This window comes from Periplaneta americana, chromosome 9 (genome assembly GCF_040183065.1).
Source record: "Periplaneta americana isolate PAMFEO1 chromosome 9, P.americana_PAMFEO1_priV1, whole genome shotgun sequence".
Classification (NCBI taxonomy): domain Eukaryota; kingdom Metazoa; phylum Arthropoda; class Insecta; order Blattodea; family Blattidae; genus Periplaneta; species Periplaneta americana.
In genome coordinates, this window is record NC_091125.1 from 128043581 (window position 1) to 128070802 (window position 27222).

The window sequence follows — 27222 nt, forward strand, 5'->3', positions numbered from 1 at the left end:
GATGGCAAGAGGGTTGTTTGAGGAGTGTTGGTCTAATTGTACGAAAAAAAACAGACATATTTACAAACAAAATATATTATGTACAATGTAGAAACTATAATAGTACATGTCATTTAACTTCATCATTAGCACTTGTAGCAAAACCATTGGGCAGTCCCGACGTACTTGCTGCCAATGGATCTTTTCTTTCAAGAATAATCTGTACGTTTGGTACACTAACCTGAAAAAGAAAACCGATCTTGAAAATAACTATTTCATGGAAACAACTAGGCTGAATTTAAGTTCTTCTTATTACAACTCATATAAATTGTAGTAATATATGCTTACAGCTCTTATTTTCTTTCGAACTTCCATGATGCTTGCATCCAAGGATTCACTGATGTTGTCAATCTGATCAGAACTTCTTTTTTCTGATGATTTATCGTCTGTTGCATTTCTGCTGCCATCTGACTTATCTCTGAAGACTATTCGACTCTTTGCACTCACTTGTCGTGGAATAAACCTGAAAAAAAAAAAAAAAGTAAATAAAAATAATATACATCTGGGATCTGACATTAATCCTAAGGAATGCATAATGAAATAAGCAGGACACCTAAAAGTTTGGTGCACAATCCACTATTTGAAATAATGACTAACTATGAAATTCAAAACTGCCATTTGCAAAATCACACTATATAATATCTACATCATCACACTGTTCTGAAAAGTGCAATCATTTAAATTCGTCTAAAAAAATGAAATTATCGGGAAAATGCATATAACAAAAAGAAAGATGTGAGTAGATTGTGGAGAAACGAAATTAAATTTGTGATAGTGGGGAGAATTCTAATAAATTTAATAAGTAAGGAATGAGTGAAGTTATGAATGAAAGAAGAAATAAATCAATAAAGAAAAAAATATAAATAAATATTACCTTATGCAAAACTAGCTTTCAGGTAAAGCTCCCTGTGAAGCAGACTTGAATAATTTCAAGGGAAAAATTGTTCCAGGACAAGGTACCGAACCTGGGACCTTTGTTTAAATGTACCAATGCTCTACCAACCACTGTTGGTTAACAGAAAACCACAATTTAAGTCACACAGAGTTAGTGTGCACTCAATGTTGGTTGCTTGATGGTTGTCAATCCACTTTGAGGTCTGTGGATATAGAGGGAAAAATTGGATCAGTGTCTGGTAGAGTTCCTGGGTAGCTCAGTTGGTAGAGCATTGGTACGTTTAACTAATTTTTTCCTCGAAATTATTCAAATCAACTTTACAGGAAGTTATACCTGAAAGCTTGATTTGCAAGGGAAAAATTGTTCTGGGGCCGAGTATCAATCCCGGGACCTTTGGCTGAACACGCCAATGCTCTACCACCTGAGCTACCCAGGAGCTTCACCTGACACCATCTCAGTTTTTCCCTTTTTATCCACATACCTCGAATGGGCTGACAAGATGCCAGAAACCCACATCAAGAGCACACAAATTCTGTGTGACTTGAAAATTGTGAGTTTCTGTTAACGTATATATTATGTAAATCTAGCTTTCAGATGTCGATTCTTTGGCTGAGCGCACCAATGCTCTACTGATTGAGCTACTCAGGAAAAATTGAGACTGTGTCGGGTGAAGTTCCTGGGTAGCTCAGTCGGTAGAGCATTGGCGCGCTCAGCCAAAGGTCCTAGGATCGATACCTGGCCCCAGAACATTTTTTTCCTCTTGAAATTATTCAAATATTACCTTACTCTTTCCAGCAATATCCTTAACATTTGTGCCATTTTCAAGGCATTGAATAATATTTATTTTGTCAGAAATACTCAGACTTGAAAGTATTTGTGACACAATGCCTTACTGGTATGTGGAGGCTTCAATTCTCGTCAGAACAGACCACGTTGTACTGTTTTATGCTTTCTTTAGGGTAAAAACATGTTGGAGTTCATCTCGCCACTCTGAGTAGCGCACCTCACCATGCTTCTCGCCGTTTAATATGGTGGGAAAAATTCAATCAGCCAGTGATTTCCTTTCAGTGAACACAACGTGATAAACAATAATATGTGGTTGTAAGAAACACACCAGACTTGGTGAATTGTATCACTTGTGTCAGTAACTAAAGACATTTCCAGATAGATTGTATGGATATTTAATGATGTCTCAGTCAATTTTCAATTATATCTCGACCCTAGCAGAAACTAAAATCCACATACATAAGCAACCACTTACTGCGGAAGGGAGGTTGGTAGCATCTCTCAGGTAACAATTATATCTAATAGGAGTAATTTGTATTATTTATTATTAGCAAAAATATTCCACTTTTCATTTTCATAGTTTTCTGTTCGAGGGCAGGTCATTCAATACAAACCCAGCATTTTCCAATTTTCTATTTTTCACCTTCCTCTTGGTCTCCACATAATTATTGAATAAGCAGTCGTGGACAGCCGATAAGGGGTGGTCCTCCAGCTTGGGGGTTGGCCGAAGAGCTAACAATCCATCACCGTGAAAAACAGCTTGTTACGAAACCTAACAGTAAGCCTAGAATGGGACTGATTCTCCGGCACGACCACAGCAAAGGAAAAAGGTTATAAGATAATATAGAGTGTTAGTTGGGAGGCTGGAGGGAAAAAGACCTTTGGGGAGGCCGAGACGTAGGTGGGAAGATAATATTAAAATGGATTTGAGGGAGGTGGGATATGATGGTAGAGACTGGATTAATCTTGCTCAGGATAGGGACCAATGGCGGGCTTATGTGAGGGCGGCAATGAACCTCCGGGTTCCTTAAAAGCCAGTAAGTAAGTAATGTTGTCTATCATCTGATATCTTCTTCTGCCCCGAACGTTTCTCTGTTCACCATTCCTTCCAGTGCATCCTTAAATTTCAAAACTCACGATTAACTTAAAAACCTTAAGCAATGGAAACATTCTGAAATCAGCACGATGATTTCTATGAGAATCCGCAGTTTTAACAGACAAAACTTTAGTCTCTCTGCATACAGAAACCTGCCAGGCGAAAGCACTCCTTTAACTCACTGAAACTCGAAAACTATTAAACATTTTGAGTAGCAGTGACTTTTAAAAGTAATTTTCATTCTTTCTAAACATTTCTCTTGCTTTGACCCCCATCTAAAGTGAAAAATAACAAAAGTTTGTCGCTTATCAACTTTTGAGGGTGTTAATGCTTATTTTGAACGGATCACTTCGAAGTTAATATTTTTTCTCACTTTCTAAAAAAAGATACTGAATTCGAATTTTCTGTCTATGCTTTCCTTATACATTTATGTATGAATCCTAAAAATTACAGCGCGATTGATTGTCTATCATAAGAGCTACGACATGATTATGTTTAATGGTGCGATGAAGATCGCTTTCGTCTGTTTGCTAAAGTCTTTACTGTGCCCTAGAGAGAATGACATGCCTTGCAACAACCAACCAATTAGAACACTAGTTTCAGGCAGCTGTATCCTGAAAACTCAAATCAATTTCCGCTGAATGGTGCGGTGCTTGGCGAGATGAACGGTTTCAACATATTTTTACCCATTATGGAGTGTTGGTGTCATCAGAGTCCTCCAATATGAACCAGGGGGAAGTAGACGAAGAGGAAGACCAAAGATCAGATGAGAGGATGGCATCAGGGAGGATGCCAGAACTATTGGAGTTAAAAACTGGATGAGTGTTGCTAGAAATAGGGATGAATGGCGGAAACTCCTATGGACAGCCAGGACCCATGATGGGTTGTCGAGCTAAAGATGATGATGATGGAGTGTTGGTTTGTTTCCCAATTGTCACACGGCAAGGTGCAAGGCATGGTGCACAACAAAGTAAACTACTCCAGCATGTTTTTACGCTTAGACTATTAAATTGACAGAGCAGCATAGCGCAAATCATGTTAGTATCGAGAAATGTTCATGGAATGTTATACAAAGTGCTCATGGCCTAAGTAGATGTCCTGCAGAAGAGGAGTTAAATATGTTAGACTGAGCTACATGTGGGCTTAGATCACCCCAACTATAAACTGTGGGTGGGCTTTAAAGTGTTAACCAAAATTTCTTATTTAGACATTCTAATCTAAATTAACACAATCTTACATAAAAGTGATTCAACTTCACCACTAAAAATTAAACGAGTGTGTCTTGCAAACTACCAGAGAGATTAACAACTTTTCTCGTGTATACATTACCTGAAAATGGAAGCACTGTTCTTTGTACTCTGTGACGCAGAGGATGAATATACATTGAGTGTTACTTTTTTGCTGGCATCCTCTGACTGGCTGGTGTGTCTGACACCTGGAATAATTTTCCTTTCCCGTACACCAGCAAGTGCCCAGCCATCATCTGGTCGCTGTGGACCATATACTCTGGTGTTCTATAATCATACAATATCTTATTTTAAAAATAGCACTTTAAGTTTGTAAATTTCAGGGTTTATTTATGTAAAATATGACTGCCATTTTATTACCAATCCTGCAAGCTTAACAGTATTAAAATTAAAATCTTGCAAAATGGTCTAAATCATCTCAGGGCATTTGAAAATTCGCTATTGTTTTCAAAATAGTAATAATAATAAATAAGACTAATTCGCGTCTAAAGAGAAAAAATCGTTAAAAATAATTTTCATGTGTTACATTACCAAACCAATTGAAATAAGTATTTTGACATTAAGTTCCATTCTTTTAAGCAGTGGCGGCTCCTGCGTATTTCTTAAGAGGAGTAAAGAAAGTAACAGGGCGAAATGACACCACCTTGAATGACACATGCTACAAATTAGCCAACATGCATACAAGACCAGGTAAGTTTGGGGTTGGCCTTCCCTTCTGTATAGCAATAATCTGTTCTTGTAAACTGAGTTTCCTGAATTTTCCAAAATATATAATGTTTTCACTTCCATTCATTGTTGAATAATTGCACAAATTAAAAATTACAAGGAAATTCACCTCGCAGCATTTTTCGAGCACACTACAGCATCACATGTGTTGGAAGAGACTATAGGTACTAACACATAATCGGAACCGCGGAAATGGGAATGGGAAATAATCTGAGAAAAGCGAGAACACTGCACCCGTGTTGCCACATGTACATTTTACAAGTTCAGTATCACATGCTTTTGAAGAATATCAGTTCTTGTAAAGTCATACTACCATTATTGTTCAAAGTTTCCGGTGGCCAATTAATTTTTTATGTTAAAAATAATGTAGTTAGGAGTACCTACTTTCAATTTCAAATATATTTGTACAAAACTGACAACTTGGCTGTTGCCCTGTCTAGTAAATAATGAATGGAAGTGAATTTCAGGGGCCAAAAATATCTGCGATACTAACGTAGAATTACTTCCTCTTTGTTTTATATAAACCCGACTTTAACTTTCAAATATCCTTGAAAGTTTCAAATCATAAATAGTAGCCTATATAAAGTGCAATTAATAATATTTTTGATTTATAATTTAAAAAAAAGGTTTATATGGTGTCTTTCATAGCGTTGCGTTAAAACTGTTTTTATTGTGCCTCCTCCTAGATGTGTTATGGTCTGGTTGAATGCAAGATCGTTAGATGGCAGCGGTAGCGAGCTTGCTGCACGACCAGTCGGTTTCTATTTCCCGCCAATGCGCTGATTCAGAGGAGGATCTCCTTCCTCTACGTTCATTTACTCGCTTTAAAACTCTGCTTCTTTCTCTGGCCGCTAGTGCGCTGATGTCTACGTGTGCTAACTGCAGTAAAGGAGGAATGGATTGGCTTTCCTCCACACAAACAATCTCGCATCTTTCTCACAGTTTTCTAACAGCACATGAGCACGCATCGTTTAAAACTCGATCAACCGAGGTTTTCTTATAGCTGTGAACTTAAAAATTATCGAATCTTCCTTGAATTTCAAGGAACATATTTTATTTGGTATTTATTTTCAAAAGAAGAAAAATGTGAGGAGGACGTTCCTCCCTTCTCTTCCCCGAGGAACCGCCACTGCTTTTAAGAAGAGGTATGAATTGGACTTTATCCTTGTTGTTAATTGGTCAATCAAGTAGATTTAACTGTTTTTTAAAGATCCAAATGAGTAGAATACCCTTCTCACTCACTTTTCACCTGAAGACGAAGATAAAGCCAATCTCAGAAACGTGAATTTCTTATTCACCAACAGCAATGGAAAAAATCCTATCTACAGGATGTTTTATAATTATAGGTTCAAATTGCAGAGGTGATTACAGGGCAATGAAACAAGGCAAAAAAATCTTAATCAACATAGGTCCGAAAACCAATAGTTTCCGAGATAACTTATGTCATCACCATGGTCACCAACTGAATTCATCTTGTATATTTGCAACCTCATTTCTTACCTGGCATACTTAATAGTTGTGCGTACTTTCATATTTTGCGACATGAATTATGTGACCTTTCAGATGATTTTTCTCTTTGGAAAAGGCAGCTGTTGTGCATGATTGAGCACCAGCTCACTTTCATTTGAATGTCCGTGAGTTCTTACACACAGGCCATGGCAGCTTAAGTAACCTAATGGCCTCCCAGGTCCTCCAACTTCAATCCTCTGTACTTTTTTTTGTGTATTTCGGACCTGTAACTCCGGGAGCACATTGTCAATGGCTGTCAATGCATTAGAAACACGCCAGAGATATTCGAATGTGTACGATTGTTGATGAAGTGTGCTGATGTCTGCCTTGTCATGAAAGGTAGTCATAATGAACACATGGTTAAACGCTTTCTTCCTCTAGTTCATATTGGATGTTATGTTACTCCAGAGCACATGTACAATGAGGCATGATAAAATCCCATAGATTTCAGAAATGGCTGATTTCTGGATCTATGTTACTTTTTGCCTTGTTTCATTTTCCTCTATCTACTCCTGTCGTTTGGTACTTATAATTATGAAACACCCTGTATACTGCTTCTTAACACTGCACCTCTTTCAGACCAACATAATGTCATACATAACAATTCAAGGTGTATTTAAAAGAATGATGATAATGCACCTCAATCAATTCTGGTGCTGGTGTAATAGTCCGAGGGTCTATTTCACAAGGGATCCCTTGCCAGATACAATTAACATCGCTCGAGCTGCTAGCCTGTGCTAATCTCTCTTCTGTAAGTGGCAGGGCTGGGTGCTTTTTCCGTCGGTGATACTGCCTCACTTGGTTCGTATTGTTATCCTGGCCTGCAAAAAGTATCAGTACACATGTATGGATTCGAGACTTCCACAGTGTTCAACATGGTGGGAGATTTGTGGGTACTTTCACCAGCTCTATCCCATTGTTATAATATTTTAGATTATTAGCAGGGAACGAATTTGTTGATATTAAAAATGAAAATCATTTTTTTTTTAGATGGCCAGTCCTAAAAAGTACAGTGCATGGCATATACAACTTAAGGTACAAGTACGGTCACACGTCGCTACTTTTGCTGCGCAACTTTTGTACTGCAGCTGCAAAAGTTGCGTGTCGTGTTCACACATAAGCCAAAAGTAGCACGCTGCACGCTACTTTTCGTGCTGCGCAACCAGAGTGCAGCAAAAGTTGCAACTGGAGGTTGTGAGTCTGTTCACAAAGCACTACTTTTGCAGCCGCAGTCATGCTGCAGGTTTCCATCTCCGTGTTGACTTCTCAATATATATTTTGTGGTTATGTTCGCATTATTAAGAAACTCATGCGAATGATTACTTATCTATTATTTGCTTTTCTGCCCTAACTAGTATTCAGAAATTGGCATTATTTTTACTATAAAGCTTTTAAAAACGCCTATATACTTAAATGATAACCAACAGCATATTCACGTAATCAATGTTGGCAGCCCTCCTGTTTGAAACTACGCTACAGAAAATTAAAGAAATTAATTATATCGTCAGCAAATATGCTCAGACTGTGTTGTGCATTTAATAACTGTTACAAATAATTTATTTTCATCACATCTAGCATTAAAATACATCCAAACAATAAAAGTATCATTGGCACATATGGGTGGCAACACTGGTCGCAACCGCAGCAAAAGTTTCAACAAAACCGATATAAAAAATGCTGTGGCTGCAACCCTGAGAACCCTGTTCACACGTCGCTACTTTTAAGCTGCATGCAGCATGGAAAAGTAGCGTGCAGCAGGTTTGGCAGCCGCTACTTTTCGGGTTGCACCGTTGTTCACACGTCACAGTACGAGAGTTGCGCAGTTTTTTGTACTGAATCGCTGCAAAAGTAGTGATGTGTGACCGTACCTTCACAGGCATTATGACCAGTTGTAGTGTGCATGTTTAGTGGGGAGATCTGACCACTGTCACAAGGGAGGAAAAAAATAATGCGTAAATGACGGTGATTTAGGCTTATAATCCCGCACAAAAAATGCTAAGGGTAATAAGAAAGAGTTATGTTGATCTCACCTTTTATCAAAGCATATGTTGAAAATAGTGTCCATTTTTCTGGATGCAAGAATCACATCAGTGTAGAAAATTCTTAAACACCTTCTGCAACTCTCTATATGTAATTTCTCTCAACACTTGCCTAATTTCATTCTCTAGTTCTTGAAGAGTGTGTGGATTATTCACATACACTTTCTGTTTTAAATTCCCTCACAGATAAAAATAACAAACATTTAAACAATGAAATTACACTGCCAATGAGGCCAATACTTTACTTTCTTCATTTAATAGGAGCTGTATTTAGGTTTTTCCTTTCCTAAGAATCCATAACCATCAGCCATAACTGAACCCAATTATTTTGAGTTCAGATGCAAATACAGTAGCAGCTAGACCAAAAAGCCCAATATTATTGAAAAAAATTGGTCAACGTTTTGGAAGCATTCACAGGAAGCCTACTACAACAAATTTTAAATATCCCACATCTGCTGACTTAAACTTTCGGCACCATGGGCCCACGTGAACTAATTTGTGGAATGGTTGTATAACTCTGAAATAATCACGCACTACTGCCCTGACTTAATTACTTACTTTGTGTTGGAATGTTGGAACTGTCTCCTCTTGTTCTTGAAGCCACATCTTTTCTTCTCTGGATTAACTTGGCTCGGGTTTCTGCCACAGACTCCATCTCAGGAGCATAGCAAACATGAAGAATGCCACCATAAAAAGATCTACCATCCAAGTGACGTTTGGCGTATCTTTCAAGCAACAAAAGCATAAAGTCAAAATGTGAAATGATGTACATTATGTAGAAAGAAAATAATTAAATTAATATGTATTAATACGAATACAAATTTTGTACAAATAAATTAGTTATTAGCCAAACAACTACAGTGCATAGAATGTTGCCTTATCAAACTGAATATCTGGTTTCAAATAACAATGAAACCAACTAATATTTGTGACAAACAAAGACGTATTTGGGAAATATTCTAGGGATACTTCCATTTTTCCTGTCATCATTCCATAATTCCTCTGTTAACTCACATTTAAACTTACCACATGAAAAACTACTACACTGTAACATATTTCCTTTCCCAGAAGAATTTTAAAGCCAGTACTATACACAAAATGGAGCTGATTTGGTCAGTTGGTAGAGCAAGTCTAGAAGTGCTAATGATTGTTGTTTAGTCAATATCCAAAGACAGGTCTGAACCTCACAAGTGATATCAAGAAGGCACCACTTATGAGACAACTAGCCAGGAGATAACGGGGTAGGGTGACCAGTTCCTTTCTCCCTCCAGTGCACACATCGTTGACTAGCTACATATTACACTAGTCAGACTTCAAATGCATACAAACAATTGCTCTTCCTCTGACACACATCATCAAGTGAGATGTACTGCCTGATAATAAATATACATATCAGCCAGAACCTCAATCAGAAGATTGCTAATGATTATGGCGGTATAGAAGTATGATTTGCTCCTCAGATTTCGGAACTTTGACAATATAATATAACCACAGTCTACTATATACAGTCACGATGCTTGAGTTTTGAGGGTGCTAGAAACAATAGACTGTGATGGTACTATTTTGCATTGCCTGTAATGAGGCGATATTAGCGATCCTAGTGGTGAGCAACTATCTAATGTTTGCATATTTACTATGTATTGAGCTTCGCGACTGTGTATACTAGACTGTGATATAACACAGACTGAGAGAGTCCAGATTCAAGCCTGGGTGGCATTAGAATTTATTTCATCATAATTTCCAGAATTTGCTTATGACTTGGGGAAAAAAAGATTTTAAGGAGAATCTGTACAGCTACACGTGATAATGATCCTCTGATTGAGGTTCTGGCTGATATGTGCATCTATTATCAAGTAGTACATCTCACTTGACGATGTGTGTCAGAGGAAGAACAATTGTTTGTATGCATCAGCAGTCTGACTAGTGTAATATGTAGCTAGTCGGCAATGTATGCAATGGATGGGGACAGTACTGGCCACCCTATTCCATTATCTCCTAGAGTAGTTGCCTCATAAGTGGTGCCTTCTTGGTGTCACTTGTGGGGTTTAGACCTGTCTTCGGATAGGTGACTAAACAACGTGATAATGGTCACTGGAGAATTAAAACAAATATGGACATCATTAATAGTTTTCTCGTGTTTATCATGTGTTGCCTCATTGCTATTTCAGGTCTTCACCTTAGCATACACAGCATGAGGCGTGTAAAGGGAACTCATAACACAGTTGCAGAAGTAAGTACCACAAATAGTAAGGAAATACAATGGATGCACTGTATTTTTAAAGGTATGTAGTATATTATAAATTCGAAATGTGGTATGAAATGTAAATAAAACCAAAGTACCTGGCAGACTGAATTCTGGAGTACTGAACGTGATACACGTCAGTGAATTCTTCTTCTGCATATTTCGGGACAAACACCAATGATCTGACATCACCAAATCGAGCACAAAGTCTTCGAACTTCATCTTGCAGTCCCAGTGATGGCACTCCACACACCAGAATGTGTTGCGACTCACTGTTGACTGTGTACACCTAAAGTGGTCACTTTTTACAGCTGTTTTGTCAAGGAATATATTAAATAAGAGTACCGATTGTGTCATTGCGTGAGTTGTAGGGAATGCTGCAGAAAATGCTTAGGTACTACAATGCAGTTAGTTCCAAATTTCGAAACCTCAAGTTCCTTTATTTTTATTTTCACCAGGAATGAAAAGGTCAATCCAAGCCTTTTCTAAATTAGTTTAATTACTTTTATGCCATTAATAAAAATAAATAAAAGTCTGTAAATAACTTCCCTTTTGGTTGACAAATCTTGAGATTTTCGCACACAACCATTTACACGTACATACTGTGCAGAATAAGCAACGTGGATATTTTTTTTGTATCAATTATTTAACGACGCTGTATCATCTGCAAGGTCATCTAGTGTCAATCGAATTGGTGATAGCAGGATAAGACAAATGATTCCGCATGAGAATATCTTACATCCCTTTTATAGTTTGGAAAAACCTAGCAATAAAGCACAATCAGGTAAATAACCCAAGTAGTTAACATTCACATACGCCCAAATGCAGTTGATGGTCGACATGACATGTTGAAGTAAAAGAATAAGCATGTAATATTTATCTAAAGTTTCCAAAAAAAAAAAAAAAAAAAAAAGAACTATGTACCTTAGTACATGAGATGTGCGGAACTTCTGACCAAAAATATCGCAACTGCTCTCCAACTGTAGGGTAGCATAACAGCTTTTGAAAAAAAAAAAACAACTAGCTATCTGATTATTAGAGTCTCACACAATATGAAATAAATACGGTACTTCAATGCTAAAATATTTTCGTTCTAAAACCATTTGGAGCAAGTTTACATTATTATTTACAAAATAACCCTTCAAAGAATAATATTATATGTAATATGCTACCAAATAAAATACAATAAATTTGCATAACTAAACAGTTTGTCAACGCCTTCCAATCTTCATCTGAATGCAAGAACTTGGTAGCACAATCTTTTACACTGTAGAGAGAGAAAAAAGTTCTTACATTGACTGGAAAAGATTGCAAATTTGATGGTTTGAACTCGTTTAAAACATCATTTACACGTGTAAAAGTATATATGGCAACAATGAAAAAACTTTCACAGGATTCGAAAGAATGAGCAAATGTAGAATAGGGGAATCCCAGGATATATATTGGTAAAATGGATGGCTTTGATTTTTCAAGTAGCCTATTTACTGGAATACATCTCTATTATCTCCTTATAATGTATGGAAATTCCTGTTCAGTGGTAGTTATTGTAATTTTAATGGAGGGGGGGGGGGGAATCGCGCAATATGTGAAAAAGAAATAGGTCTATATTAAATTTTTTTTTGAAATGTGGACTTCTTTTTGGCGTTTATTGCATTCCACACATCGTGAATCGTGGAAATCCCTGTTCCGACACCGCTAACAGGAATGGTTCAGAATATAAATTTTTATATTTTGCCTGTCTTTACTAATCATCTTTGGCTTGACACACTGTATTCAGACACTAGTTAAACTAAGTATGGCAGATGCAAGAGGATTATTTTAAAAGTCATCACCCGGGCGTCAAGGGATGAGGTAGAATCTGTTAAAGCTCCTGAAGACTAGACTGCTGATATGCCCCTTGCCATTAGGAAAACAGTTATATCAGATATTATTTGAGACGAAAGCAAGGGCACCTGACTAGATGGAAAGCCTGCAAAGGCTCCACTAGTCCAATATCCTGATAAGATACGAAATGAACTTAGAGCAATGAAAAAGCAGATTTGTGGTAGTAGTGGGGCTATTAACATGCCATACAGTCCCGAAATATAATTTCTTTAACATAGGATTCAGAGGAAAGAGGATATAAAAAAGGACTATATATATTCTGTGCCACTGCACTGCTCTTACTTAAGAATGCATGTTCATTCCTTACACTTTTTTTTTTTATTTCCGTCAATTATTTTCTAGGTCTCACGCCATGGTCTAAGGCATCCTGCCTCGGACTCGCGTTACGGAATGCGCGCTGGTTCGAGTCCTCATGGGGGAAGAAATTTTCTCATGAATTTCGACCAATGTATGGGACCGGTGCCCACCCAGCATCGTGATGCACTTGGAGAGCTATGATAGATAGCGAAATCCAGTTATGCAAACCAGCTATAACAGCTGGGAGGGGCTCATCGTGCTAACCACACAATACCTCCATTTTGGTTGGATGATCGTCTACCTCTGCTTCGGCATGTGGCGTGAGGCCAGCAGCTGGCTGATCGGTCTTGGCATTCGTAGGCTGTAGTGCCACGGATTATTAATTATTTTCTAGTCTTCCAGGTACCCTTGGTAGTGACTCTGTGAAGTTCCAGGATTTGGAAAACATAATGATGAAGAGTGTGACAGCCTAAGTTGGTAGCCATATTAGGCCGAACATAGTCCCCTCAGGTCGCACTATAAAAATCAGAGAGTAGATAAAGTAGTAATGATTTATGTATCGTAACACATCTTGTGTACAACTCATTTATTTTCATACCAATGCAAGATGGTATGTTCCACGTTCAGAATGAGTGACGTCGAATATTGTGTAGTAGGAGTTTCAGCATGTATTCAACTGTTATAATATCTAAACCTGTATAGAAAAAAAGTACCAAGCACTGACTTAAGCTATAAGGCAAATTGAGAATAAGATAGATATCTATCTTATTCTCAATTTGCATTATAGCATTTGCATTTTGAGTAGACCTACTAATACAGCAAAAAGGTGGCCCTAAATATAAATAGGTCTACAGAATCATTACATAATCTGTAAGATTCGATTTTACTATACGAGATGGAGTGCGTCATAAGTTCGTGATAACAGAACTGTCACAAGTGATGCCGACCAAAAGGGAAGATAGTTATAATTTTTTTTTTGCGGAGATGGCAGTGATAAGTGATGGTTATCACGCCAGTTAATAAACGTTACTTAGTATACAAATGATGTATTAAACAATAATATGATCGCTTCCCATTATTATCTTAATTCCAATATAGATAACACATTACAAAGAATAATACCGTAATAAAAAGAACATGAATCAAGTAGATGAGGAAGAAGTAGATTTTATTTATGACAAAATGGACATAAAGTACAACAAATGACTTTTGAAACATATTAGGCCTATTTTAGAGCTAGAAACTTTAACAAGGTTCGTTATAATGTACACTCTCAACTTATATGCTATTACAATAGGCTTATTTATTAGCCTTTATAACTCACAATGGTGCAATTTTATTATAATAAACTGTCAATATATTTAACAAAACGGACAGTACTCAAAATCTGCACTAATGTTGGTCCACTTTCATTTATGGCAAAAGTAAAATCTACAGGTTCATAGCTTTACTATCCTAAGTAGGCTAAAATAGTATCCGGGAAATACAAGAACAAGACTCCAAGAGGAAGGCAATGTAAATAAGAATACTAGGATAAAGGGAAAACAATGGGAATACAAGGGAGTACAACGTCGACAGTTATTATATACAAAAACTACTAACACTACCAACAACACAATTGGTTAGCAAAAGAAGAAAGAGGTTCAATTACCATACATTAAATGTAAAAACTAACTTTAAAATAGACATTGCCATAATGTAGGATACAATTCTTCTACCTTAACTGCTGTGAGTTTCTTGCCTTGTCTGTATTTGGCTCTTGTTGTACATAATTCTGCAGGTACGTGATGTGGTAATTTTACAACGTCTCTCTTATTTGTCGTCATTGTTATAAGAAGTATAAAGCCTCGAGTTGACATAAAATTAGATGAACAAAACAGCTCCATACATACAACACGACCTACGCCATGTTTACTTCTAGTGTGAATCCGACAAGATGTCAAATATGAACGATGAAATTGTCCTACATTCATCTGCAAACCCACGGCCGTGTGCAAACCTTCCTTGGACATATGAAGAGGAAGACAAATTTAACCTTTTATATTTCATACACAAGGATTCTAATGTTCATACAGTCTTTAATTTTCAATTAAGTCACAAGTATTTTCATAATATTATACTCAGTAGTGACGTATGTAGAAAAGTACAAAGAACGGACGAAAGATTTGATCTTTGACTTTTGACCTTTTGATACTGGACGGAACTGCAAGAAGTAGAACTACTGTAAGGTTTTGTGATTTTATTTTTCCAATTCAAACAGTGGCCACCACTAAATTCATTTTGATTTTTGTACCGTGTACTATGGACTATCATAAAGAAAGAGGGAAAATAACTTTCTACGTTGGCAATTGAACAAACAGCTGATTGTTGATTCTCAGTTTTTCAGGTGAATGGGGCGAGTGAGTTGCGGTTTCAGTGTGTTGTGGTTAAGATGTACATGTAATGCATAAATGTCCTTGGAGTTGCCAATTTGATCGTAATAGTTTAGTACAGAGGACCGCCTTTTAAAAGCGTGTAGATAAAGTACTAAAATTTAAAATGTTTATAGTTGGAGTAACAGGTGGCATAGCTACGGGAAAGAGTACCGTCTGTGAGGTTTTCAAGGAGCATGGCATTCCTGTAATAGACGCTGATGTTGCTGCAAGAAAAGGTTTGTGCATGAATACATATTTAATTTTCATTTATTAAAATCAGTGCTCTCTTTACAAATATAGAATTCTGTACATATTCTTTTCATGTCATATGACAGGAGTTATTTCCACACCGGCTTCAATATGTAGGCCCTATATTTTATTCACACAACCATTGTATACCCCGACGTCAAAACAGCTAGGCCTATATACTGTATTTATTTTTGTATTTGTAGGCTTATTGCATGATAATAATGTTAACTTAAATTTATTATTTTAGATGTACGTATTTATTCTCTTCCTAGATCACTGTTCTGTTCCTGCAACACTTACCAGAGCAGTTAATAACGATTAATAACACGTTAGGTAACTATATTGATACTTACATAATGACGATAAAACTATTACTAATATGTAGCAATTAGTAGGAATTGACTTACGCTCTACTCAAACCTACATACGATACTACTTTATACTGTATGTTATCCACACCTGTGGGGTAACGGCGAGTATTTGGTAACGGTTAGCGCGTCTGGCCGCGAAACCAGGTGGCCCGGGTTCGATTCCCGGTCGGGGCAAGTTACCTGGTTGAGGTTTTTTCCGGGGTTTTCCCTCAACCCAATATGAGCAAATGCTGGGTAACTTCCGGTGCTGGACTCTGGACTCATTTCACCGGCATTATCACCTTCATCTCATTCAGACGCTAAATAACCTAAGCTGTTGATAAAGCGTCGTAAAATAACCTACTAAAATAAAAATATACTGTATGTTGGTATGCAGTATACAGTAGATGAAGTAGTCCTTCATTGTGGCCAACCGATATGTATAATGTCGCAAATTAACGAACCCTACTATAGTCCTATCCTCTGACTGAGGTTCTGGCTGATATGTACATCTATTATCGGGCAGTACATCTCACTTGGCGATATGTGTCAGAGGAAGAACTATTGTTTGTATGCATTTCAAGTCTGACTAGTGTAATATGTAGCTAGTCGGCGGTGTATGCAATAGAGGAGTAAAGGAACTGGCCACCTTACTCCATCATCTCCTGGCCTAGCTGCCTCACAAGTGGTGTCTTCTTGGTATCACTTGTGAGGTTCAGACCTGTCTTCGGACAGTTGACTAAACAACTATAGTTCTGTTGTGTCCCTTGTATTTTGTTATCTTATGATGTCTTAACACAAGTAGTCTTGTTTAATGCTAGACAAAAGGAATCTCGCAATTTTTTAACGTTGAACATGTAAATGGGTACTTAATCGGGAAAATATATCCATTACCATTTCTATAATAGCTATCTACGCGCATCTTATTTCTTAGCAGGAGTGGGCTGATGCAGCCCACAACATAAAAGTATAAGTCCACACCTGTGGAGTAACGGTCAGCGCGTCTGGCTGCGAAACCAGGTGGCCCGGGTTCGATTCCCGGTCGGGACAAGTTACCTTGTTGAGGTTTTTTCCGGGGTTTTCCCTCAACCCAATATGAGCAAATGCTGGGTAACTTTCGGTGCTGGACCCCGGAGTCATTTCACTGGCGTTATCACCTTCATCTCATTCAGACGCTAAATAACCTAAGATGTTGAGAAAGCGTCGTAAAATAACCTACTAAAAGTATAATTATTGAAAACATAAATTAAGTTTGAATATCATTGTATATGTATTACAGTCGGTCTGGGTGGCACAGTCGATAGAGTTATGGCCTTCTGTCCTCGAGGTTGCGGGTTCGATTCCGGCATAGGTCGATAGCATTTAAGTGTGCTTATGTCAGTAGATTTGGCATATAAAAGAATTCCTGTGTGACAAAATTCCGGCACACCAGCAACGCTGATATCACCGAGGCAGTTGCGAGTGTCGTTAAATAAAACATAATTAAGAATTATATGTATTACATTCACGATATTACTATAAACTAAAAAGTTAAAGTTTTTTATTTTATGATTACACTAAGATGATTCTCATGAGGCTGTAACCTACTCAAATCACACAACCACCAATCATTTAATTATTCCATGTCATATTTTTATCTTTTTTTTTTGTGGTCCTCAAAAGATAGAGGACGAAGCAGGTCAAAGGACGTAATTATTGAAGGAAATGAGTGGTGTTGGTGGTTGTGCCAGTGATGGCAGCAGCAATGATAAATTAATTGTTGATAATGAGTTACAAGAAGGGTTGAACTATCGACAAATACATTAGATTAACCAGTGGCATAGCCAGGAATTTATGAGGGAGGAAGGCTACAATTGCTTGTTCGAGGCTCTTGACAGATTCCACTCCAGTCCATCTTAAGCTGAAATCATCCCCCTGCTCCTAAATTCTTTCCCTCGTTGCTTTCCTTATCCTATTTGAGCTGATGGAGCTTAATTCAGTCTCTGGCAACCCAGACTACAGCATCTGTGAAGTAACATGTGTCTATCACCTGACTGAGTCTCAGGATCAAAACCCATCCCCACACCTGACCGAGCCTCAGGACCAAAACCCATCCCCACACCTGACCAAGTCTCAGGACCAAAACCCATCCCCACACCTGACTGAGTCTCAGGACCAAAACCCATCCCCACACCTGACCAAGTCTCAGGACCAAAACCCATCCCCACACCTGACCAAGTCTCAGGACCAAAACCATCCCCACACCTGACCAAGTCTCAGGACCAAAACCCATCCCCACACCTGACCGAGTCTCAGGACCAAAACCCATCCCCACATCTGACCAAGTCTCAGGACCAAAACCCATCCCCACACCTGACCAAGTCTCAGGACCAAAACTCATCCCCACACCTGACCGAGTCTCAGGACCAAAACCCATCCCCACACCTGACCGAGTCTCAGAACCAAAACCCATCCCCACACCTGACCGAGTCTCAGGACCAAAACCCATCCCCACACCTGACCAAGTCTCAGGACCAAAACCCATCCCCACACCTGACCGAGTCTCAGGACCAAAATCCATCCCCACACCTGACCGAGTCTCAAAACCAAAACCCATCCCCACACCTGACCAAGTCTCAGGACCAAAACCCATCCCCACACCTGACCGAGTCTCAGGACCAAAACCCATCCCCACACCTGACCAAGTCTCAGGACCAAAACCCATCCCCACACCTGACCGAGTCTCAGGACCAAAACCCATCCCCACACCTGACCGAGTCTCAGGACCAAAACCCATCCCCACACCTGACCGAGTCTCAGGACCAAAACCCATCCCCAGCTCATCTTATACCATCAACATCCCAGTATCGTGGTATCTCGTGGTGAAATTCAACTCGGACCATTAAAATAACAATAACACCCTTCCCATCATCATGCCCTCAGAGTTGATAGGGCTCTATCTTAATACAATCATCTCAGAGCCTATTGACTAGGCCTACTCTTCTAAATTGAGACAGTTAATCGTGTCTGTGGTTTTCTGTGGTTTTCCTAAGGTGCTAAGGCAAAAGTCAGTATGATCCCTAAAAGAAATGAGGCCACGGATCTACTACATCTCCATTCTCCTTCATTGAAGAGTGAATGAACAGGTGCCGACCGTAAATAAATGTTGTTTTCTAATGCCAGGCATTTGACAGTAAAGTCATTTGACCTCTTGCACTCCATTATATAAAATAAAACTTTTCTAATGTGTTTCAATATCTGAATTTCTTCTGTATTTCATTTTTCTAATTTTCCGTATTTTTAATCATGTCTGACAATGAAACGAGCAAATCCGGGTTCAAATCCTGGTTGGAACAAGTTACCTGGTTGAGGTTTTTCCGGGGTTTTTCCTCAACCCATTAAGAGCAAATGCTGAGTAACTTTCGGTGCTGGACTCTTGGATTTATTTCATTAGCTTTATCACTGTCATTTCACTCAGATGCTACTGGGTAACCATAGCAATTTATAAAGTGTCGTAAAATAAAAAGAAAAAACAAAAATTAAGCTGCTGTAGTGCAAGGTCTTTAGCAGCATTTGCATTTTTAAATTTTGTATATCGATATAATGTAGCCTATGTATGAATTAACTATGTGCACTGGATACTCAAGACAATGAGCTTCAAATACCGTAATAGAAAGTTATTTACCTTTGAATAATTTCAAGGGAAAAATTGTTCTGGAGCCGGGTATCGATCCCGGGACCTCTGTTCCAGAGGTGTACGTTCAACCAGAGGTCCCGGGATCGATACCCGGCTCTGGAACAATTTTTCCCTTGAAATTATTCAAATCTGCTTTACAGGAAGCTCGTCAGCCCACGGGAGTTGTGTGGATATAAAGGGAAAAGTTGAGACGGTGTTGGGTAGAGTTCCCGGGTAGCTCAGTTGGCAGAGCGCTGGTACGTTCAGCCAGAGGTCCCGGGATCGATACCCGGCTCCAGAACAATTTTTCCCTTGAAATTATTCAAATCTGCTTTACAGGAAGCTTTACCTGAAAGATTAGATTTGCATAATATATACGTCACTGTGTACGTTAACAGAAAACCACAATTTCAAGTCACACAGTGTTTGTGTGCACTCGATATGGGTCTCTGGCATTTCGTCAGCCCATGGGAGTTGTGTGGATATAAAGGGAAAAGTTGAGACGATGCTGGGTAGAGTTCCCGGGTAGCTCAGTTGGCAGAGCGCTGGTACGTTCAACCAGAGGTCCCGGGATCGATACCTGGCTCCGGAACAATTTTTCCCTTGAAATTATTCAAATCTGCTTTACAGGAAGCTTTACCTGAAAGATTAGATTTGCATATTATTTACCTTTGATAACATTGTACGATATTACATCTGATTAGTAATAAAGGGTGATAAAATTTGGACTTAATTACAGCTTTCACAAGTCCACACCTGTGGAGTAACGGTTAGCACGTCTAGCCGCGAAACCAGGTGGCCCGGGTTCGATTCCCGGTCGGGGCAAGTTATCTGGTTGAGGTTTTTTCCGGGGTTTTCCCTCAACCCAACATGAGCAAAATGCTGGGTAACTTTCGGTGTTGGACCCCGGACTCATTTCACCGGCATTATCACCTTCATCTCATTCAGACGCTAAATAACCTAGATGTTGATAAAGCGTCGTAAAATAACCTACTAAAAAAAAATACAGCTTTCACGTACATATAATTCACAGCATATATGTCTTTCATGTAAGAAATGCTTGAGATTGAGTATAGGATGCTAGAAAAGATAGTATATAGTTTTTAAGACAAATTGTTTTAAGTTAATGAAACTCATTTGCATTATTTCTTTATCTGCTGATTCTTCTCTGTCTTCTGGACGATTTAAGATAGGCTACCATAGTTTGAAGCACTGAAGTTAGGTCCGTTAATTTGTCTCATTTTTCGTGGAAATCAAATGAACACAGAGGCAAATGCAAAACTTTATTTATAAACATTGTTGGCTCATGCAGTGTTTTATGTCTCAGCTACTAAGCTTGCCACAGTCGGTGACACTGTTACTTCCATAGACAATTAAATAGAGGTTATGTCACTCCAAATCCTTTGAAATGTTTTGAAAATATATGCCTTAAGTTCTCTGAGTGCAGCACTGGAGAAAGTTGATAAAGGCTCTGTTTAAATAGAGAAAGTTGATGCCAGTGTCCAGAAACCCACAAAAAGGGGATTTCGTAATTCCATACCAAGTTTGAATAATTTAATGTTATCATTTCTAAAACAAGTTTCGCTTATTTTCATATACATAGCCTACGGTGCATGAAAAGGAACTAAAAGTGATAATTATACGGCAAAGGAGTTAAAAATCTGTAGATTATGGATGTATTTGTAATACTTTGTCTTATCTAAAGAAAAAGTGAAAGGAAGAAGAAGCACAACTGTACATTAATTTATCACAAAGATAAGTTGCATTTTCAAGGCTATTTGTTTTTTACAGGATTGAGAAATTGCAAACTAGTTTCATCTGGTGTTAAAAATTGATATTATTTTGTATTACAGTCAGAAATGATATGAGAATATTTTCCCTGAGGGGGGAAAATAAAACTGAAAGGGGGGATTGCATGGATTTAATAGGACATTTTGTTAATGTTTTACGCTTTCATTTAGACATTATTTTAGGCCCTATTATTATTATTATTATTATTATTATTATTATTATTATTATTATTATTATTATCACCATTATCATTATTATTTCCCTATTTGTGGTCTTATTAGATTGTGAAAGTCAAATCAATGAAAATAGATTAAAATTGATCATATGAAGTCTTCAGAAAGTGTGTAAAGTACATGGATTAAAAATAAAACTTCCTCCATTAACCGGAACTGATGAATATGGGCCATAAAATAGCAATTAAAACTAAAGGTTATTTTACGAAATATTTATTTATTTATTTTTTATTTGTTTATTTATTTATTTGTTTGTTTGGTTTTGTTTTGTTTGTTTATTTATTTATTTATTTATACGGTGGCTAGTAATTTGATACATGAAGCCATTAACTAAAGAAAAATCATCTTCATCCTTGCTTCCTATTATTTTTTTTATGGAATGTAACTTGTTTATTAATACCAGTACAACACAAAAATTATTTTTACATTTCTGTTAACTTGATTGGAATTTACATGATATAACATACACACTTTCGTCATCATTTCAGTCGCACACAATGCACATGCATTGTCTACCGGTCTTCATGTTCAGTCAACAGCATCAGTCTCCTCTACCAACGTCACAAGAAATAATCAATCCCACTCTCACTTCTCCGATCTTCACTTGTCAACGTACGTTTCCAGGGTGTCAGCCAAGTGCTCGTTGTCTCGCGGCTTCTTGAGCTGCTTCTTGCGCTGGTTCGGTTTCTTACACTTGTGGAGTGTCGCCTTCTTGGGTCTATGATCTTCCATGGAGTGGATTCCCTGTTTCTCCAGATATTCCTCTATCTTCATGTTATCCATGCTCTCAACTGTTACAGAACGCCAGAGTTTCTGGAACTCATCGTCCACAGGCAGAGCTGCTGTCTTGTTTGTGAAGAACACAATCTTCTTCTTGTCAATCGGTCGCGAGATATAATGATCTCATTCTGCAAAGCCTTGAGGGTTTTATTACAATGTGGCAAAGATTCCTGAACGTCTTCCAACAGAATTCCTTCAGGACTCTTCAAGTCATGCTACTTCAACAAACACAGTTGATTCCGGTATTAGGCCAATATTTTGAATTTTAAAAATAAAATATTTCCTCCAAAGTCAGTGTTTGAGGAAATGTCCCAATAACACTGGCAGAATTCCCACTCTGGATAGCAATAGCGATTCTTTGTCTCAAGAAGTCAGTCGACCTGGAATCTCCATTGAGCGCTTGCAACTTTTTCCCGATGTCTGAAACCAGCATTTTAGCCTCTGAGCACCAAGGTCCCAACGTCTCAACAGCAAAAACAGAGAACAAGTATCTGTCCTGGAGATCCTGATACTTATTCCTTTTGATGCTCACTGCGGATGTTGCAGCAGAACCAGCAACTTTGGAGGTGACAGGCAAATGGGATGGTGCTAAAGTGTCGACACAAGTGGCATCCCATAGTAGAGATTTTCCATGAGACCAGGGTGTCAAGGTCAATCCATCTGGTCTTTTTCCATCAGAACGGCAGATTCCAATAGGTTCCAGGATTGATGGAAAACCAGCAGAGACAAGTGCCCTTTTAATGATGTCATTTAATTGAAAGTGCCTGGAAAATCTTCCGGTATTTTTGGGGCAACTTAAGCCATGGTGACCATAGGGATCAACAGTGGCTCCACAAAGACATTTATGTGGAAAACAGATCTTGCACCCGAGTCTTAAGACGACAGCAATTTTAAAGGACATATTGTCCATTAATGTGCCAATATTGGAAGATGGTATTGTCTTAAGCCAACACCCTGATTCCTTCTGTCGTATAGCATGGTATCTAGCTTGATCGACCTCAGACAATGAAGACACTAGTAGAGCCTGGTAGATATCAGAGGCATGGATGTGGTCCCATTGTTTCTGAATATCACGAGAAGCTGGGAGGTTGTTGTTTCCTGTAATGCTGAACCATTTCTCCAAAGCCTCGTTCACATAACAGATCCCGATTTCATCACCGTTAATTGAGAGAATGGACTTGACGAAATCAAGGACTCCATATGCAGAAGCCAAGAAAGCAGGCAGACAAACATCACTCACATTCCGGATTGCAAGACCTCCAAAAGCAATAGGCGGAGTGGCTAAAATCCAATTGTTATCTTCAAGACGTATATTGAGACTCGATTCCAGACAGTTTCTCAGTAGATCATCAGTCTCTGGAAGTAGGGATGGAAAAAGCCATAATGGGGTGGTGCGAAGAAAATATGTTAATTTAGGAATTAAATAACAGTTCTTTAAGAGAAAGTACGCTGTATGTGTGGAAAGAGATTGCAGACCATCAAACAGTTGCTTCATAATTTCAAGCTTTTCACGCATACTTGACTCTACAGTGGGAAGAAAAATGGGAGATCCAAGGAGAGTCAAATTAGATCGAGATACTATCTTAATCCCTGGAGCTATATTATTGAATGCGGACACTACAGTATCGTCTTGTGTAGAGCAGAAGTATAATTCGCATTTATCGGGATTAATCTCCAACCCAATGGATCTGCAGGAATCTGTAAGTTTTTCAAGATCAGAAAGGACCATATCTGGATCCCCTCCCAAAATACCGTCATCCAGATAAAAGATGTTCAAGGTACTATTCAAATGCGTAATGACAGAATTCAGGTTAGACTAAATAGCAGTGGACCTATCGGGTCACCTTGTTGGACTCCAGTCTGCGATGAAATGATGTCAGAATTGTAATACAGGTTAGATGGGTTTCTATAAGCTTGCCACAAGAATGCATAAAGTTGAGGGATCTTGCTCTTAACAAGTTCAAGCGTTGTGTCTCTTTCAAGGCAATTAAATGCATTTCTAAAATCGATCTTAAGAAGAACATTTTGACTGCCTTCGTTCTGATTTAGAAATGAATGTACTGAGTGAATGATGGCTTCACATCCTTTAGCGGTGCCAAAACCAAGCTGCTGAGGGCGTAAATGTTGACCAACTTTCTCCTTAACAGAAGTGCAAGCTAACTTAGCCGATAATCTGCAAAAGGTATTTCCAACTGCGATTGGATGTATCCCGCCATTTTTCTTTTCAATGGCAATTAAAGATGCTCCATATAAATGAGAACAAATTTCAGGATTAACTTTACCAGCCAACATTAGATTACATAATCTAGTAATAGCATTTAGGAGTCGCCTACCAGAATCTCCAGCAGATTTGGATGTGAGAGCTTTTAAATGTTGGGGGCGAATCCCATCAATACCAGATGCAGAACCATTAGGAAAGTTTTTTATTCCTTGCAAAACCATATCTTGAGATACTGACAAACACACTTCATCGGGGGGTAGGAGGATCTGGAAATGCCAAGGGCCATGATGGTGGAGGGTGTTTTTGTACTAAAGTCTCTTGTATAACTCGTGAAGCACGAGCTACTCCTGAATCAGAAGATAGAATTCGAACAGCTCCCTTTACATCACCGTCTGCTACTTTAGCTTCAACAATGCATGGGTTGTGTGTGTAGGATTTCCATGTCCGTATTTATGTTATTGTATGTATGGTTGGCATTGGTTATGTGATCGACACACAACCCAAGAACCAAAAACTCAACACACTAGAACAATACGAAATATACAAACACACTAAAACACACCCTGATCAAATCCTCAACACACAGATCAATTTCAGTACACACACACTATTCGACTCCACAATCCAACACATTCCAACAATAAAACACACCCTCCTAACAGGCAGAGAAGTTCGAGATGACGCCGCGATCTAGTAGGCTCTGATGATGGTGCGTGATGCACTGAAACAGCTGTAAGCCGGACGAATATTACATATTTAACACGAGTAAGTCCACTAGTTCATCAATTAATTATATTCAAGTGTTAAAAGTGGTGTACACAAGATTCAAAAATGGATTATCAAGACCTTGTATTGAGTTTACAATTAGCAATCTTTTGATGGAAAAACTCAAAAGAAGTATTTTCTGAATTTAACAGAAGATCGTCAGGAGGTTCATTGGGATGAGCCCTAGCCCAGTGTATTCGCAGTCCTTTCAAGCCTTTGTAATATTTAACATCACTGCCAGTGCAAATTGGGCACGAGACTAATTCGACATAATTAGGGCTGAGATATTATGTGTTCCACCTTTTGATGAACAAGATGGACAGAGCCAGGGGGAGTTAGACTCACCGAGGACTCTTACTTCATCACTGCATAGATAGACACAGCTGCAGTGGAACCAGCACTTACACTCTGCACATAAAATTAAACTATATTCTTCAGAAGTTCTAGGATTATCACAGAGCAGGCATTTAATGGATTCACTGGCATTCATAAACGAAGATATGAATCAGGTTAAATAAAACAAACATATAGCAACGTGTTGCTAACGAATATAAATAAACTCTTGCACAATGAAAATGTCAATATTTCATTAACCTACTTAATAGTTCAATTCACGAACACGTCCACAATCACAGTTCACAATTAATTATGCCATTTAAATTAAATGAATGTACTGCAACATATAAAGTCAAGAGATTAACTTCCTATTCAACGTAGGAAGATAGGAAAAGTGTTGCTAACGAAAATCATTAAACACACACGAATGAATAAAATGACCATATGTCAATAAAATATTTAAGAGAACACAACACTAACATGAACACGATCACAGATCACTATTTCTTATAACATGAACATAAATGAATACAAACAAAAGGCAATACTTCTTGAAAACACATAAATAATGTAGAGGCACATTTAGGACTGAGAAACATATTGTCATGGCCAACTCTCAATTATTATTATTATTATTATTATTATTATTATTATTATTATTATTATTATTATTATTGTTTAACTTTGAGGAGCATTGAAAGGCTGGACACTTTTTGAAGTTGTCAGTCCATATCTATCAAAAACACATCATACAGTAAGTAACAACAAAACACAGCATAATCAAACTTACCATAGCAGGAAAATTTTCTTCTACATCTTCATAGATACACCTCCTTTGCAAGAAATAACATCCTCGCTTACTTTGCTGTATTGTAGCGTCTTTTGTTGTTTCTCGTTTCACACAAAGCTGACAACTTAGAATGGAATAAGATGACTATAGGTCTACATGTTGTTGCAGAATGCAGATACAATACCTTCAAATTACATACACTGATTCAATTATTCATTCATTTCCTACAGAGAAGACTATGGTATGTCACTTAGAATAATTTTAACAGGGCATTATTGCGAAAATATAGTCGACAAATTCTTAAGTGAGATAGGCTACAATATTATTCTACATAATATAATCAATGTTGGTTACAGTATTTCTGTCCTGCCCAAACATCCAGTCGATTTTAATCATATTTATACCACAGATGGTTTAAAACCTTCTGGTCTATGATTAAAACTCAAATTCATCAAAATTTCAGTTACAGTGTTCTTCCTAGGGACCGCTGATATGTCCTTACAAAAAGCTGCGGAGAAGTACAGGCTTAGATATGGTACTCTCTACAAAAAATATATGGACTCAAGATGAAGAAAGCCACCGGTGTAGCTCAGTTGGCTGAGACTCTTGCCTGCAGATCCAGAGTTGCGCCCGGTTGTAGGTTCGATTCCTGCTTGGGCTGATTACTGGTTGGGTTTTGATCAATCTCACCCCACATAATTTAAAAACTGCTTGATGAAATTTAATGGTGGTTAGAATGATTATCTTTCAATGCTGCCTCTATAATTCTGTGCTGCTGTTGTATGGTGGTCAGTCTTACTGAGGGATAACGTTGATCACCCATATTTTATTTTTTATAATTGTATTAAGGATAAAACACTGATTAAAACATATCCAAT

General features: G+C 38.1%; 2 protein-coding genes across 3 annotated transcripts in view; one reads left to right on the plus strand and one right to left on the minus strand.

Moving 5' to 3' along the window:
* Window positions 1-59: 59 nt before the first annotated feature.
* Window positions 60-14737, minus strand: LOC138706495 (RNA-binding protein 48). 2 transcript variants are annotated; one of them, XM_069835842.1, is made up of 8 exons: window positions 14479-14736; window positions 13035-13276; window positions 10678-10868; window positions 8896-9062; window positions 6938-7119; window positions 4146-4330; window positions 328-502; window positions 60-220 (listed from the first exon to the last, which is right to left on the minus strand). In XM_069835842.1, the coding sequence occupies exons 2-8, from the start codon at window positions 13038-13040 to the stop codon at window positions 110-112; spliced, it is 1017 nt and encodes a 338-aa protein (XP_069691943.1). In that variant the 5' UTR covers window positions 13041-13276; window positions 14479-14736; the 3' UTR covers window positions 60-109. The 2 variants fall into 2 exon arrangements, with proteins under 2 accessions (XP_069691943.1, XP_069691942.1); XM_069835841.1 differs by lacking the exon at window positions 13035-13276 and having other exon boundaries at window positions 14479-14737.
* A 195-nt stretch (window positions 14738-14932) lies between these two features.
* The window catches only part of Dpck (Dephospho-CoA kinase), a 28925-nt gene continuing 16635 nt past the window's right edge, over window positions 14933-27222 (plus strand). The window contains exon 1 of the mRNA XM_069835847.1: window positions 14933-15410. Coding sequence (XP_069691948.1) covers window positions 15299-15410 — 112 coding nt within the window. The 5' untranslated portion in view covers window positions 14933-15298. The remainder of the gene's footprint in view (window positions 15411-27222) is intronic.

Bases quoted from the DNA above. Each gene is read 5' to 3' on its own strand.
- LOC138706495 (XM_069835841.1), bottom strand. From the start codon at position 14,733: ATGAATGTAGGACAATTTCATCGTTCATATTTGACATCTTGTCGGATT. The intron at 4,331-6,937 runs GTGCATTATCAT...GTATGATTATAG, and splicing joins CAGCACCAGAATTGATTGAG to AACACCAGAGTATATGGTCC. The intron at 221-327 runs GTAAGCATATAT...TTTCTTTTTCAG, and splicing joins TTCGAAAGAAAATAAGAGCT to GTTAGTGTACCAAACGTACA.